Consider the following 13,067-nt stretch of genomic DNA (forward strand, 5'->3'; position numbering starts at 1 on the left):
TCACTGTGTAGGTATCAGTTTAGCCATCTCGTCCGTCCACACTCTGTGTCTTGTTTCATCCATGCCTTCTCTCAAAAAGTCTAAGAGTCGCTTGATGTCACGGATCACATCCTTGAACTCCTTCCCATCTGTATATGAATGCAAGGGAAAGAAAGGTATTACGAGTCCATTGCTGATATGGGTACGAATGGAATGACTGTAATAAAATTGGAGGACACTGTACATGCATCTCGAACAGTAACTGGCAATAGATAGGCCTATCCAAGAACATATCTTCACACAGTCACGATCTAAAAACATCCACTGCATTTCATACCACAGGTCTACATGTAGACATAAAGACAGAATCTAACAAATAATATAAAACAGAATACACATGATATAGGCTAAGATGTAGAAACATAAGACAAGACTGAAACAAATGGAAAAGTTTTTATCAGGTGTACACTTCATGAAGAAGGTGAGCTTATACTACGAAATTCTCAAATCTTGATTTTAGCTATGCGAAAATTAAATTCCCTCTTTGCCTCTGAAAATAAAACATAGCAAAGTAACAAGACCTGACGTTGCAATGAACCTCAAAGTGTCAAAGAACAACCAAACTTTACGTACACTTTGTATTTGAAGCAGAGTCATCACCAATAAGCTAGTTAAGTCACTGATACCTCTCCCCAGGAACATAGTTTTTGTTAATAGTATTGGTGGAGATGAGGATTGGGTTTTAACTTACCAAGAAACCACTAATGAAATAGTACAGAGCATTTATCTGATGTTTATCTGAAGTTTATCTGATGAAAATTGGTTTTGGAATGGCCAAGACATTCCAAACCAAAAACAAAGTGATCCTAATAAAAGGTGGGTCCCACCTTTTACTAGGATCACTCTGCTTTGGATTATCTCAGCCACTTCAAAACCAATTTTCATCAAATAAATGTTGAATTCCTCATAGAATTACATGCTCTTTCACATTTCGGAAAAGGTTTCTCATTATCTCACACACACAAAAAAGAACAAAAAAGTTAGAAACCTGAAGTTAATTAGCTCTTCACTAAAACTATACAACTCCTTTAATTTATTCATTTTGAAAGGGGGGGGGGGGGGGAGTGGGGGAAGATCAGCTGGAGATGTTACTTCATCTCCACTTGGTAAATGTCAAATATACTGAGGTGTCTTCTGATAACTATAGAAAATGTCTCACAATTTCCTTGGAAGTAATTGAGGTCTATTTGAGTGACCTAAGATTAAATGTTGGCATGTTTGTCTCAACAAGCCTATGTTCAATTTGTGGGTTTTTCTGCCTAATTACAAGCTAATAGGTATTCATTTAATTTCAGAGGTCAATAGAGTACTGGTACATTTTTTTTCTTTCTCGTATTTGTCCTTTTCTTGAGGCTACACGCTAAATCTATTTGGATAATATAAAAATACTGTTGCTAGTAAGACTGTTGGCTGCTGGAACTCATCCCCCTTCCCTCCACCCCCCTCCCCCCTTTCCTTCTTCGGAGACCCCACCTCTGATCATCATGGCCCAATTGGCAAAGGCTCTGCTTGCTAGGACATCCAGAAGCCTATCAGGGTAGATGTTCTGCATTGCCATGGAAACCGCCAGTGTGAGAACATGGTGTCCATCTTCACTTGACATCAGGGCGACATGGTCCGCCAACCTGTTTGCTATCCTTCTGGATGACGACGGGAAATTCCAGCTGGACGGAGGCCTGAGCATCATTCAACCAAAATGAAAGGAAAGGTACAGGTACATATGTTACATTACCTCCATATTGCTCTCTTGTGCATATGTAGCTGACTCTTGTTGACGAAGAAATTGGCATTTCATTTGAACCAATTGTAGTTCAAGAACCCACATTGTAACATACAACATATGAATGGATAATTTGTCATTGCAAATACTAGATTTTACAAACTACATTTGTACAACATCTCCCAAGTCCCAGCCCTGTCTTAATTAACAAAATTGACAGGATTTTGAGACATAATGTACAAAAAAACATATATTACCCCTCCACCCCCCAAAAAAACACACAAACAAAACAAAACAAAACAAAACAAAACAAAACAAAACAAAACAACAAACAGAGAGAGAAAGGGGGCAGTAGGAATAATCGAGAAAATTCTCTAAATCGGTTTCAATTTTGACATTGATGTTTTACATGCTACTACAGACTTTGATATTGAGTGAGCGTCTCTCTTACTACTTGTCATATACATGTACTGGAACTACCTTTTTCATCAAATTTCACTTGAGAGTTGAAATCAGAATACCTGTGGTTTACTTCAGCCAGTGTTTTCATCAGAGTTGTGAAGTCAGTCAAGGTAATCTCCCCTGGATGTCCATTCATCACTCTCCGGATGACAGAATCAAACAGCAGCGGTGCTTCGATGCCAAGGGTCCCATAGACCTTGACTGCATCAATCAGCCAATGCATCTTCCATTCTGCCAAACTCTCGAGGATTCTGTCGCAAGCTGCTTCAAAGAAGTTCACGTCTGCATATCGAAGACCTCCCAAAGCACAAATTAATACATGCAGCTCTTCATCTGATATGTCTTTCATTTGTGCAGTCAAGACAGGACAAGCCAGGTCCAAGAGTATGTCCAGTTTGTACTCCATACGATGGAGAGCCTTGACAGCCTGAATGATGTTGTCCACAGTCCTCTCCTCATTAGCAGCGAGGATTGCAAGGAGCATGTTGGCAAGTTTGCCACGAGGAACACTCTCAAGGGTTGAACCGACAGCACTGATGATATTCAGAACCTGAGAGAGAGTAGTCAGCCGAGAGATGTGCCTCGGGGTCAGAAGGCTCACAGCCGTCGTGAGAGCCGACACTCTGGGATCATTCTGATCCAAGTGATTCAGGACACCGGCAAAGTGGGCAAGTTCTGAAGCATTGAATGTGTTTATCCGATGTTCTGCCTGAGCTAGGAAGGTGTACATCATGCTACTTTTTAGAGGTACATGCAGTTTTTGCAGGGCACCCAAAACTTCTACATACAGGGCATTGTCCATGTGGCGAGATTGCTGCAAAGCTTCATGACACAAATCCTTAAACTTTGGGTCGTATAAAACCGGCGCTGTTGTGATCCTGACTAGTCCATGGGTTTGTGTAGAACTAGACCTCCTGTCGTTCAAGTGAATGTCTGCCAGTTTGGACAGGGCACGGCCAACATGCACCTCCGTCCATCTTCCCTGACAACCCTCCAAGACCCTGATGACTTCGGAGGCTGTCGAGGCATCATGGATATCCTGCAGGACAGAGAGCGATTGCTGGTCAAGGTCCTCCAACTGCACCAGGGCTGAACTAGGGGCATCCTTGAAGTCCTTCTTACGTGGTCGATCCAACTGTCCAAGGGGCCACTGCCATGATGGCTGGGAATATCCTCTCCATTGCATCTGACATCCTCTGAATTTCTGAAGCACCAACACAGCTTTGCCCACAACATCTGCAGACAATACTGAATGCCGCCTCATTGCACATTCTTGTACAATAGGGTGCTTGACTCTATTTACCAACAATGGGTTCTGAACACTAAGCTTGCAACTTGAGCAGTATCGCAACATGAAGCATCTGGAGGTGGACGTTATTTGTGGATTGCAGGCCATAATTCATTCTGTTTTGCAGAAACTGTTGAGAGAATGATGGAAAGAGGGTGAAGTAACATTATCAAACAAAACAGAAAAGAGGTGTATGTTTGCAAAACATTAAACTCAATTTACTGGGGGGGGGGGGGGGGTGCATTTAGATAGGCCTACAGTAGTACAGTACAACTAGTGGACTCCCATTACTAGTATAATGAAGTCCTCGGGACCGGCAGTTTCCTTTCGTTTTATTGAAATTTTGTTACAACCAAACAAATAAACAATATAACGAACAAAGAGTGGATCATTTTCCAGCCTGGATTTTTACTTCGTTTTAACCAACCGGAATTTCATTATAACTGTGTTCGTTATACCATAACGGGAGTGCACTGTACCCCTACACACCTAGCCTATTAAAAGTACATTGTTTTGCCATATATCTCGCCATTAAACATTTTACCATGTTTACAGTGTCACATATTTAACATTCAAACACAAACACACACACACACACACACACCATATCACGTCATACACTAGACAGATTAAAAGATCCGTGTGTCCGGAGAGGAGTCTTTTATTTTTTTGACGTTATCGCTCTTCTCCGTAGAAGGAGGGGATCAGTGAAGCCAGACGCAGTCTCCGCGGAACATTTCCCCGACGACCAGATACAGACCTATCTTTCGGTCAAGTCATACACCTACACATAGGTGACTCATAGACTACGACAGCATGGAAAATGCTATTCTCAACTAGTCTGCGACCCAGGGTCAGGGAGGCAGGGTTAGGAAAATGCATGATTAAAAAAGATACCTGTGTATATATGCATCATAATTTATCGTAGATTTCTACAGTATATGTACCATCTACATTGATCCAGATGTTTCGTAAAGCTTTAATGAATTTTATCAAAACTCTTCTCAACATAGTATTTACTTTAGTAATTTAACGTTAGATTCCATAAATGGTTAGAAAGAACACTAAATTTTATTCAATGTTTATAATTTAGAGGGTAAGAAAAGTCAGATCTCGAGCGAAGAGGGACTAAAACTTACCCGGTTGTAGGAATAGAGGATCTAAGCACGTCCGTGGAAGTTTTTCGCAGTCATACACAAATCGTCATATCAAAATGTGTACTGTCGAAGTTAGAGCAGACTCTCTGCTCTTAGCATCTGAATTGTCAAAACATACAAATCTACGTTTGGGACTACAGACTGAGTTGAGCTGAGCCGAGTCTGAAGAATTTACATTGAATGTACAGCTTTTTTACAGTGGTGTTCACTGCACTCGCGAGATCGAGCAGGCAGACCATGCGTGGTTTGTGAAGTTAGTCTCCTATAAATACGTCAACAACAGTATTTTACAGCACATTCTGATCCATTTTGGGGCAATATTAGTTGGTACAAAACAGAATTAACGTGGTCAATCTATAAGACTTCGAAGAAGAAAACAAAAACGAGAAAGATGTGTAACATTGCGATGAAGAATAACTTTGAGGGAGAAGCTGCAGGAAGATGAGGGGGAACAAAAAAGTAACCAGTGGCGGATCCAGAGGTGCGGCGTACCGGGGGGCGCCCCCTCTTTATTTATACATTTGCGTACATGTACACATGTATTAATATACATGTATTTTTTCTTTCTTTTATTCCTGAGGGACCTTGTCTCACAAGCTATGCATGGGCGTCACCAGGGGGGGTGCGCTGGGTGCGAACGCACCCCCCTTCAGAACCTTAAAAAAAAAAAAAAAAAAAAAAAAAAAAAAAAACGCTTCAGTCTGCGAGCGACCTCAACGCCGGACACTAAAAAATTGTTCTTTTTTCATTTTTCTTCTTATTTTTTTTTCCACCAGGAGGAAAACTAAACAAAACAAAAACAAAACAAAAAACAAAAACAATCGCACCCCGGCTCTGGCAGCACTGATGCTATACATGTACATCACGTGTTTACTATCTATCGCCCGTACTGTATACGTAAGGTATATTTCATTCATTGTGCAACGGATTATCACTTCAGAAAATACAAAAGCTCCGTCGCATGGTAGGGAGATACCACGCCCACCCCCTCCCCCATTACAGGTCTCCAATCAGTGGCGTAACGGGGGGGGGGGGGGGCGGCGCTGGTTGAAAAAAAAAGATCAAAATGGTAATTCAAGGGTTGGTAAACTGCTTTTGAAATTGACATGAAAGGGTGAGCAAGAAATTATTTTTTTTTCTCTAAGATTTCTTTTATCCATAATTAAAGAGGCATCAATAGTGTGAAACATTGTTCAAAAAGCCCGGAGCCGACAAAAGATTGTGATTCAGCGTGATTCCTGGTTGGCATTCTGAATGATAAGCAGGATGGAGCAGTGTACTCAGAACATCCGAACGGCAAAGAGTCGCTGCAATGTTGCGCCATGTGATGTAGAATGTACACCTCTGTACCTTACACTTTGTTATATCAAAGCTAGATCACTGAGTGTTGTTTTACATACTATAGTCTATAAAAAAATGCCTTGCATTGCCAATAATAAGACTTGACCTGGGCTATTTCCCAACTTTTCCATGTATAAAACACACACACACAAACACAAACAATTAGGGGATGCTCTAAAGTGCAGATTTTAGACGTCCTTCCCCCGCTTGGTCACTTCGACGCCCCCTCGCTGGTCATACCTCCCCCAATCATGAACATAAACCGACATCCTTGACTATCAGTGGCACACCGCCTCCCCCTCCCCCCTAATTTCCAAAGCGAAAAAACATAGTTACAAACGGCAGTTTTGGGACTGTAAAATGTCAAAATTTTCACGCTCGCTCGCTCCGCTCGCTCGTTTTTAATCGCTGTGCCATTCTCCTGATGTTGCTGCCAGTATTAAATTGCCAGCAGTTGCGCCCGGTGCGCGATTTTTTTTTCCGTAACCCTAACGCGTCGAAATTCCCCATTGTGTCACTTGAGCAAAGACTATCAGTGTACAAGTTGGTTTTTTGTACGCATAAGCGTGGACTTCACGCAGTTAGGCGTTGAGTTCGTACTGTTACACAGTACAGCTGTATACAGAGTAACATTGGCATGGTCGTCTGCTAACCACAGAATCAGATTACAATGTGAGAATAGGACGCCGTCCTTCAACCAGAAACGTTCAACGGGTTTGTGTGTATGGGTATGTGTATGCGCGTGTGTGAGTGTTTGTTTGTGTATGTGTGTGTGTGTGTGTGTGTGTGTGTGTGTGTGTGTGTGTGTGTGTGTGTGTGTGTGTGAGCGTGTGTGCATGTGTGTGTGTGTTTCCACTTCACGTCATGTCATTGCCATCGCGTTCGGCTTTGCCTTATACCCCTTTCCCGCTGAAGAAAATCTTCCCCGGGGGCACCTGGGGGCACCCGGGGAACCCCTCAGTGTGAAAGGTCACTCGGTTGAAACCTAGGGGAAGCCTAAGTGAAACACCGATGAAATTTTGGGCAATTTTTACCCGAGAAGCGTCCTGGGTGAACACCGATAGTTCAACGGGAGATCACCCGGTGGTTCACCGAGAGCGCCCAGCGTGAAAGGTTGTCTCGGTGAAACACCGGGGAAAATATGCAGATTATGTCAAAGGTCATGTTTTGTTTCTGGTCATGCACACGTTTTCAGCTAGCTAGCGCGCACTCGACCTCCCAAATCCACACGTACAGGGTACTAGTAATTCATGTTTGTAAACATACACACGACACTACTGTGTGCAATGTGGCGTTCACAGTGCGACGGCATTGTTTTGCATCGTGCTGTGCATTGTATTGTTTACTAGTAATTAGCACGCCGTGTACTGTATACAAAGCTGATATAGGTTTACAGTGTACATATGTACTTGATCGATTTGATGCTTCCTCCTTCTTCGTCTTCCTCTAGTGTCTAGCTCTTAACTCTTCCAGTAAAGTCTGATACAGTGCGCCTCTTGCTTGATTTTTTCGTATTTTGTGCTTTTCTCGTCAAGTGCTGGGTTTACAGTGTGCAGGAGAAATCCGTTGACGTTTTGTGCTGTTGAAATTTGAGGGAATTTTGCAAATGGCTGGAGCGTGGACCAAAGACGAAGAGAGACTGTAACTTCAATTACGTAGCAATTGAGGCAGCAGTGAACGAAGAACTGAGCGGGACGTCGGCTGACGCTGCCGCGTACGAGTCCCTCCTCCGAAAACTTGCTGAACATGGGATCGAAAAAACCAAATCGCAGATGCACAACAAACTCAAGTACATAAGATCACCCACGTTGCGAGCAGAAAACCCGTCTAGGGGAAAGTTTCACTGAGAGCAGTGTGAAACGACGGCACTCAAACTTTCACCGAGAGGTTCCCCGGTGAATTCACCGGGGAACCTCTCGGTGGTTCACCGAGACGGGCAGCGGGAAAGGGGTATAAGATGGTATTTCTGTAGTTTTCTTCGCCGTCTGCTGACACTTTTCCTTTGTCTCGCGAGCACTATAATCGTGTATATCTTTTGTGTCATGTGTAATCTTTGAGTATTGTATTCACTGGTATATTGTTATCTATACTCTTTGTTTGCTACTCTCATACCCCAAGAGGGGGTCGAAAGAGTCAATAAGATTCACAAAATTCACAAATATTTAGGTCTGCAGCGATTGCTATTGTTAACAATGATCATGTTTATGAAGCCCCACAAAACCAGATTCGAAGAGGGCACTTGGTCTTTGGTAACATGGATGAACTCCCTATAGGTTAATTTGGGTTTATCCTCCAACTTCACAATGATTCAGAAAGGCGTAGTAATAGGCTCCTTTTTAGTTCAGGTTCATATCAACGTATATGATTACATTCTCATGCAATAACATCCATGATGGGGAAGGGAAGAGAAACTGCGGGGGAGGGGGGGGGCTAGTAATCATCGAATTTGAACGATGAAATCTCTCTATAAATATTTGAATTTATCAGCTTTAAAAAGGCATTGTGGATCGGCATTTAAAAATCAAAAGATGTGCTATTTCCATCAAAATCAATTCATTTTCCCAGTCCATATATATGTGCAAAATTGCTCTAGTATCACGGTTTGAATTGCTCTATCAATATTTTTTTTTGATGTTCACTACGGTCTTTATTATTGCCAACCCTATAGTCCTCCTCATCATTTACCATCGTCACCTCTACCATCACGACCATCACTGCAGGAAACCCAAACCCAAAAAGAAATGTGGATTGAGTGAAAGCAGCAACATTAGTAGAACACATCAGTGAAAGTTTAAGGAAAATCGGGCAATCGATGCAAAAGTTATGAATTTTTTTAAGTTTGGATGTTAGAACCACTGGATGCATGACATCATGTGTGGGCAATAACAAAAAGAAAATATAAAGAAAGCAAACATGTTTTCACTTTTCTTGAGTAATGGAAGAGCATTTGATTAACCACTTTCAGAAAATAGAGGGAATGATTACTATCCTTAACGTAAATTATGTCAGTATCAATTAAGTTGATGGAATGTATAATTTCATCGATTTTTTTTTTTTTTGGAATTCTCTTCATATTTTTTTTATATTGTTGCCCATCACGGTCTCTATAATACTCTTTATTCAGTGATCACAACACAAAAAATATAAAAATGAAAAACTTTGCATCGATTGCCCGATTTTTCGTCAACTTTCACTGATGTATAATGCTATTGCTGCGTTCACTCAATCCATATTGGTCTTTGGGTTTTGGTTTCCTTTAATATCAACCAATCATCACTACCATCATTGCTTTTATTAGATTACCATGCACGACCATAACAAAACATCATTACTATCATTTCACAACTGGATAATATCATCTTATCACCACGATTATCACTTGTATTACCATTGTATACATATCACCACAAGCAATGTATCTTCCACCACTATCAATACTTTTTTCCATGTCATCAATCCATCAACAACAACTTCACGAAATCTCTTTCAAAGTTCAAATTCAGCATCATCATCATTATCATAAGTCTAAATAAGCATTGCGACTGGCAACATATTCATACTCGATCCCTCCCTCCAATGCGCACATGGCCTAGCACCCGTAATTGAATGATGAAGAGAAACGATTGAATACTAAAACACTGATTTGTTTCTTAGTTTGTAAGAACACTAGCCGCATTCACACGTACAAAATAGCTGGTTACCGAGCGCACTCCAAAACTCGAGAGTTCTTTTTTATACTCGCAACTTTTTTATAAACTTCATGATCGATAATCACATTATAGAAACAAACACCAGGCTTTAACTGGTATCAGATTCCCAGGTGGGTTCATGACTTTAAATGTGTATAAACCATTTGTTGTCGACTGACACCCAAAAAGGGAAGCCATGCGTGATTTGTTGTCTCGAAGTCGTGCAGTATCGTACACATAAAAAGTGATGAGATATTAGAGCTGTGATAGAAGTTTACCAGTAAATGAAGTTTATCAATATCAGCATAGCCATATGTTTACTATGTGAGAGAGAGAGAGAAAAAAAAAGAATCAAACCCACAGCTCCGATTCTCAAGTAAAACACATTTGTAGAAGAGATTTGAAACGATCGTTTTATAATGTGTTATTTGGCACAAAATAATTTCACTTATTTTTGATAATATTAATCGATAACCAAATGAAAATCATTTTGCCCGATATTAGCCAAATTTAAGATCTTTTCATTTAGTTGGAGCAATGAGCATTAGTTCAGAGTCACAGAGGCTACTTTCGAGTTTGTATGAAATACATTCATATTCCTAGGAAACTGATAACTACAAGTTTGAACGATGATAGCACCCAAAATATCATGGTTATACAGTGTATACAGTTCATTATTGAGAAGGTTCGTTATTCAGAAGGTTCTTTATTCCGAAGGTTCGTTATTCCAAAGATTCGTTATTCCGAAGGTCCTTTATTTCTAAGGTTCGTTGTTCCGAAGTTTCGTTTTCCAAAGGTTCGTTATTCCGAAGGTTCGTTATGGACCCTATTTCATTGTCGGATCAATGAACCTTCTGAATAACGAACCCTATTTCATTTTCGGATTAGCGAACCTTCGGAATAACGAACCCTATTTCATTTTCGAATAAACGAGCCTTCAGAAAGCGAACCCTATTTTTTCGGATAAACGAACCTTCGGAATAACTAACCTGCGGAATAACGCCACAAATGTTCGGATCAACATACCCTTTTTGATTTTCGGATTAACGAACCTTCGGAATAACGAATATCCGAAACACACAAATTCCCTATACTTAGAGGTTTCTTAACCCTAAATTCAAGAAAGGTTCGTTAATCCGAACATTTTGTGACATATTTCGAAGGTTCGTTAGTCCGAAAATAAAATAGGTTTCTATTTCAAAGGCTCGTTTATTCGAAAATGAAATAGGGTTCGCTATTCCGAAGGTTCGTTAATACAAAAATCAAACAGGGTTCTGGAATGGGTCATAAGACTTTTTTTGTTCAAAAGTTATCTGGATGTCTATAACGTCCAAACGTTTTTCTGTCGGTCCTTAAAAAATTAGAAAGGTTTCTTGTTATCTTAACGATTAAAAAAAGTTTTTTTATAACGTCCAATTGAAACGTTTTGAATACGTCGAAAACCTTCCAGAAAAATGATGTTCTGCACAATGTTTTGACAAAACGTCCAAATAACGAACTTGCAACGTTTCAAGAACGTTTAGAAACGTCTAAATGTCAGCTAGGACCCAGATTTGTATCATGGTTGTACTTTGAGGTACTCACATGCGCTTTATTAGACCTTAACCGCCCACGATCTAAAAATGACGTCAAATCACGTCCATTTTCCTTGTTTACATAGTTTTCGTGAAAAAGGTGTCTTTCAGACGCCTTCCTTTTTTCTTTTCCAATTTACACCAAAAAGGCATGAATTAACGTGTAGATGACGTGCTCATGACGTTATACTGACGTAAATCTTGTCTTTAGAATTGTGAGTTACACGTCATTTAGACGAATCTAATGACCACCAATGACATCTTTGGGACAACTTTTATTTGAGCAAAAATACGACATATTGACGTCAGTTTGAAAAATACGACATATTCACGTCAGTTTGAAACGTTTATATGATGTCAAGTATCTGTGTTTATTTTCGTCTATAAGACTTTAAATTAGTAATCTACACGTCTTTACAACGTCTTCGTATAACCAACCAGGCGTCAGAAAGACGTCACAAATATGACGTCTTTTAGACATCTTCAAACAACAACACGACTTATTGGCGTCAGTTTGAGACGTCTAAACAGCGTCTGTTTTCTCTGCTTATTTACCGCAAACAAACGAGAGTTATGACGCCTTTCTAAAGTCTAGATAATGACGTCTCTCTATGTCTTCTATTTGAGCAAAAAAAAAATAAAATCTTATTTTTGACAGTTGACTGACGTGAAATTGTCGTCGTTCTGACGACAGTATGCATGTTGCAAACTGATATAACTCTATAGAATTATAATTCGTAGGCCTTATTATATGAAGTCACAAAGACGTCGCAAAACTGACGTAAATTTAACGTCACGTCATTAATATGACGTGGTAAATAGGTTGCAAAGCAAAGTAGATTCTATTTCACTAATACGTCGTAAATATGAAGTAAATAATACGTCTCAAAACTGACTTGAATTTTACGTCTTAACCCAGCTAACACAAAGACGTTTTCTAAACGTTCTTGAAACATTCCAAGTTCGTTATTTGAACGTTTTGTCAAAACTTTTTCAGAACGTCTTCTGGTGGAAGATTTTCGACGTATTTAAACGTTTCAATTGGACGTTATAAAAATGTTTTTTGAACGGTAAGATAACACTAAAAAAAACTTTCTAACGTTTTAAGGACCGACAGAAAAACGTTTGGACGTTATAGACATCAAGATAACTTTTGAAAACCCTCTAGAACGTTAAAAAAAAGTCTTATGACTCGTTCCAGAACCTTGTTTGATTTTTGGATTAACGAATTTCGGAATAACGAACCCTATTTCATTTTCGCCGGAATAAACGACCTTTTGGAATAGCGAACCCTATTTTATTTTCGGACTAACGAACCTTCGGTATATATAAGTATGTAAGTATATAAGGAATTTGTGTGTTTCGGATATTCGTTATTCCGAAGATTCGTTAATCCGAAAATCAGATATGGTATGTTATTCCGAACATTTGTGACGTTATTTCGCAGGTTAGTTATTCCGAAGGTTCGTTTATCCGAAAAAATAGGGTTCGCTCTCTGAAGGCTCGTTTATTCGAAAATGAAATAGGGTTCGTTATTCCGAAGGTTCATTGATCCGACAATGAAATAGGGTCTGTAACGAACCTTCGGAATAACGAGCTTTGTTTCATTTTCGGATTAACGAACCTTTGGAAAACGAAACTTCGGAATAACGAACCTTCGGAATAACGAATCTTTGGAAGAACGAACCTTCTGAATAACGAACCTTCTCAATACGAACTGTAACCATGATATTTTGGGTGCTATCATCGTTCAAACTTATAGTTATCAGTTTCCTATGAATGTATTTCATAAAAACT

The 13,067-nt window shown here is 39.9% G+C and overlaps 1 protein-coding gene across 1 annotated transcript; it reads right to left on the bottom strand.

The window, feature by feature from the left end:
* LOC139725984 (uncharacterized) lies at positions 1-3,485 on the bottom strand. The gene is made up of 3 exons (XM_071637067.1): positions 2,281-3,485; positions 1,513-1,715; positions 1-128 (listed from the first exon to the last, which is right to left on the bottom strand). The coding sequence occupies exons 1-3, from the start codon at positions 3,483-3,485 to the stop codon at positions 1-3; spliced, it is 1,536 nt and encodes a 511-aa protein (XP_071493168.1).
* Positions 3,486-13,067: the final 9,582 nt, after the last annotated feature.

This window comes from Diadema antillarum, unplaced genomic scaffold (assembly GCF_040938485.1).
Source record: "Diadema antillarum isolate AM-2024a unplaced genomic scaffold, OU_Dant_1.0 seq00000069_RagTag, whole genome shotgun sequence".
Classification (NCBI taxonomy): domain Eukaryota; kingdom Metazoa; phylum Echinodermata; class Echinoidea; order Diadematoida; family Diadematidae; genus Diadema; species Diadema antillarum.

What these genes read in the sequence shown, in the direction of transcription:
- LOC139725984 (XM_071637067.1), bottom strand. Translation starts at nt 3,485, where the DNA reads ATGAGGCGGCATTCAGTATTGTCTGCAGATGTTGTGGGCAAAGCTGTG. An exon ending in CTGGCTGAAGTAAACCACAG is followed by an intron (nt 1,716 to 2,280) that starts GTATTCTGATTT and finishes AATGATGCTCAG; the next exon opens with GCCTCCGTCCAGCTGGAATT. An exon ending in TTGGGCCATGATGATCAGAG is followed by an intron (nt 129 to 1,512) that starts GTGGGGTCTCCG and finishes ATTCATATACAG; the next exon opens with ATGGGAAGGAGTTCAAGGAT.